We start from the raw sequence: 3570 nt of genomic DNA on the forward strand, positions 1-3570 counted from the left end.
CCGTGTCAGCGGCCGCAGCGCGGATTGGGGGCGGGCGGCCCCGCCGTGGGGCTCCACCTGGAATCGCCTTGCTTTCACGGGCAGTGTCTGTCACCGCAGAAGCACTTGCTGTTTTTCGGAAGGATTTTTCCCAAAATAAGTTATTTTAGCTTCAGCTTCCAAGTAACTGTTTCCCAAGGACTCTCCCACAGGGAACACGAACTGGCTGCTGGAGACGTGCGCTTACCTCGCTCTTAATGTTAAGCCGAGTTGCTGGTCAAACCGGACCAGTTCTGACCACCTGCACGAGTGTAATGTAGAACCTAACACCGTTCTGGCCAGGTGAACCGTGAGCGACACCGACCCAGGAGAACAGATCCCGCCAGGACTGTTACGGTTCCGGCCACTTTTAGCCAAACAGGCTGCAAGGGGATAAACTCACACGGAACCTATCCTGGTCACGCTGTTTGTGCTATTAACCATCACTCACGCTCTGAGCCACTCAAAGCAAAAGCCTCTTCTCATGATCTTATGGACAAATTAACTGTCCACATATTGGGTTTGTGTAGCAGGCTCCAGGGGTGGGGGGAAGGCGTTTTTAACGTCTGTTTTGTGCCTCATTAACTACTCTGATTTACTAGCAACAAATGAAATTTATTTTTCTTCCCGCAGTCAAGTCTCACCCGTGACCATAACGGGTGAGTGAGCCCTCCTTGTCTCAACCCACAAGCCTTTCCTGACATTTTCTACTCCCCATCCCACTGAGGAGGAAGGGAGAGGAGTAAGTGAGCAGCTGCATGGCGCCAAGTTGCCAGCTTGGCCTAAACCACAACAGTACAACAGTCAGTGGTATGAAAATGTCAAATTGTTAATTTAGTTTTTGGTAGAAAAAAGGTCCCCAGAAAAAAATCCTGCCCCAGGTCATACATCTTTGGCCATTACTGAAGTTACCAAGACAGATTTGTACAGAAAAATACAAAGCCAAGCCCAGACATTGGCAATTTTCTTCTGTGGCACAAGGCTTCTCCCCTCACTACATTCAAGTTAAACCAATTTGGAACGTATTACTGGTTTGAAGCAACAGGTCTAGCCCATGCCTTGCTAAATCACATCACGTTCATAAAGAGCTCAGGTTACCAGGAAGCGTGCTTACCCTTACATTATTCTTTTCAAAATTCTTTATTTTTAATGATGGCAACGATCTCTCACAAGCAACAGTAGCGAGGCACCACTGCATGCTTTCAAGCGTCTTCTAAGCAAACCTTTCATAGTTTCTTGCTTACTCAGAACCATGTTTCATGTTGAAAGAGGCAAAGAACTGAGAAATCAAGACAAGCCCTTACCTATGAACAAGAGTGTTCTTCAAACCACGAATTAGATGCCGTGCAATCGTTTTCACTCGAGGTGTGAGAATTGCTTGAGAAACATGAAAAGTCCCATAACGACTTCGCTCCTCAAGAGTGGTCTCCAGGAACTGTAACAGTTTGTGCACGTTGGTTGTATTGGCCCACGGTGCCGGCATCTTATTCCCTGGCCACAGGAAGGGGAACTCCCGATACAAAGGGTAGTGGTAGAATATGAGAACCTAACAGGACAAAGAAAAGGGAGAAAACCCCAAAAATTCACAACTAAGTTACTTATGTTTCAACAGGATGTCACATTGGTTTATGGTTATGCAGTAGTGCTGCAGCTAGCATAGCAGTGAAAAGAGGACCCAGCAAAAAGAAGGTGCTCCCGAGTCATGAGTGTCAGTAAATTCGGTGCACTATCGCCAAGAAAGGGGATGAAGATCACTTTGGTTAGCTAAGAGGGCAGCACTGTTTCAGACTTTAAGGATCATCAGTTGCAAATGAAAACATTGCCATGAATATACAGAAATGTCATTCCAAAAATTCAGCTCAAAAGCATTTCAAAGCACTGTCAGAGAAGATTACATCTGTACATGACGTTAAGGATCCGCGCAGCCTCGTCACCTTCTGCCTAACCCTAAGTGGGCCAAGTGAACTGGGCCAAGTGGCACGATGGCATTCCACTGGCACTTACTGCATGAGATGCCAAAGTCAGGCTTGCCGTCAGCTAAGTCTTCTCTAAATCAAAACTCTCTATTTTATGCCTTGTAAGGTGGTTATCCAGAGGAGGACAACAAAGACTGAATGTTTTCATTAACACCCAAACTTAAAAATGATTCATTTGGGACCCTAGCATTGACATCATCAGTTCAGCTCAAAGCCTCAGGTATTTTATGGTTTAAGCATTATGTGCTGTTGTCAAAACCCTATTCTGCTTTGTGTGTATGCATGGGAGCAGTCACCACAAAGAGGCATTTACTCTTGCCACTGTAGATCTGGATGTCTGCAAAGGAGCTAAGAAATTCCATACCGTACTTCAGTCACGTTAAAGCATTTAGGCTTAGCCCTGGCCATAAAGACGACAGCAAGTCAGCACAACATGCTCGTCCAGGAGAGAAGACCATTTATAAGGAGCACAAGGCCCTAAGGATACTATCATTTAATTACAACACATTTGGGAGCAGGATAGTCTAGACACACCACGGGTGGAGGGGCCACACAGATGCACACACATGGAAGCAAACACGCACACTATGAAAAGGAGACCCTGGCAGACTTGAGATGGACTGCCAGCAGCATCCTTGGCCCAACACCTCTGAGTGGGAACCACACCCAGCTTCTCCACTCAGATTTTAACCTTTTGGGTTTGAGAAAACATTACACATCCTTTCCATACCTGGTGTTTCTTCTCCCACATGTACTGTAATGTCACATATTCTACACATTCAACGCAACAAAGTTTGGATCCAAATGCTGAACGGATCCTGTTGATCAAGAAGAAGTGATGGCTGTCATCCATGGCGTAGAAGTGATTGAAATCCAAGAAGATTACTTCCTTGGGATGCTGCTCAAGAAAGGTGTTGATCTCCTTCAGCCCATCCCATACTTTGATGCCAAACAAGCCATGTATGAAGTAAGTCTCTTGTCCTATTTCCCCAGGTTTGGAAGACACACGAAGATCAAAGTAGCGGATCCCACCTTCCAACTGCTCTTTGAAAGTCAGATTTTGAGTCACCGACCATTTCTTCATGATCTTTTTAACCAAAGAAATTCTGGCCAAACGTTTGATGGCTGTGGCTTGGTCTGGTCCCACAGGAGATTTCTCATCAACCCAGTAGCTGAAAGAATCATGTGACCCTAGGAACAAAAGCCAAGAATATTTTAACTTCAGAAAACTGATTCCCCCCAACACACATATAGTGGCATGCCCTGTAAACTGAAATCTACATGCATGGCAGGGTTGCAGAAGAGTAATGCTCAAGTGCAAGTCTGAAAGACTACCCTTTACACCTTAATTTTCCCTACCTGTACAACAAGGGCTATGCTTAAGGTTCTTGGTTTGAACTATTTTCCTTGTGTGGGCTCCCGAATTCAATGCACTCCCAAAGTCATGAACAGCAGCCAGACTCAACTGGTAAGGGGAAACTTCATTCTCACCTTCCTTCATTTGCTATCAATCTACCTCCAAAGTTTCCCCAGAGCCTAGCACATCACTGGTTTGTGATGAGACTCCAGCTACACT

At 45.5% G+C, this 3570-nt stretch overlaps 1 protein-coding gene across 1 annotated transcript; it reads right to left on the reverse strand.

The window, feature by feature from the left end:
- Positions 1 to 226: 226 nt before the first annotated feature.
- On the reverse strand, positions 227 to 3185 carry PLCXD2 (phosphatidylinositol-specific phospholipase C, X domain containing 2; the record flags this gene model as incomplete). The annotated part of the gene is made up of 4 exons (XM_010153947.1): positions 227 to 401; positions 1117 to 1181; positions 1323 to 1564; positions 2725 to 3185. Coding segments are annotated over 4 exons (943 nt in total), but the record flags the coding sequence as incomplete, so codon positions are not given.
- Between the last annotated feature and the right edge of the window lie 385 nt (positions 3186 to 3570).

The sequence above is a fragment of the Eurypyga helias genome, unplaced genomic scaffold (assembly GCF_000690775.1).
Source record: "Eurypyga helias isolate BGI_N326 unplaced genomic scaffold, ASM69077v1 scaffold11526, whole genome shotgun sequence".
NCBI lineage: Eukaryota > Metazoa > Chordata > Aves > Eurypygiformes > Eurypygidae > Eurypyga > Eurypyga helias.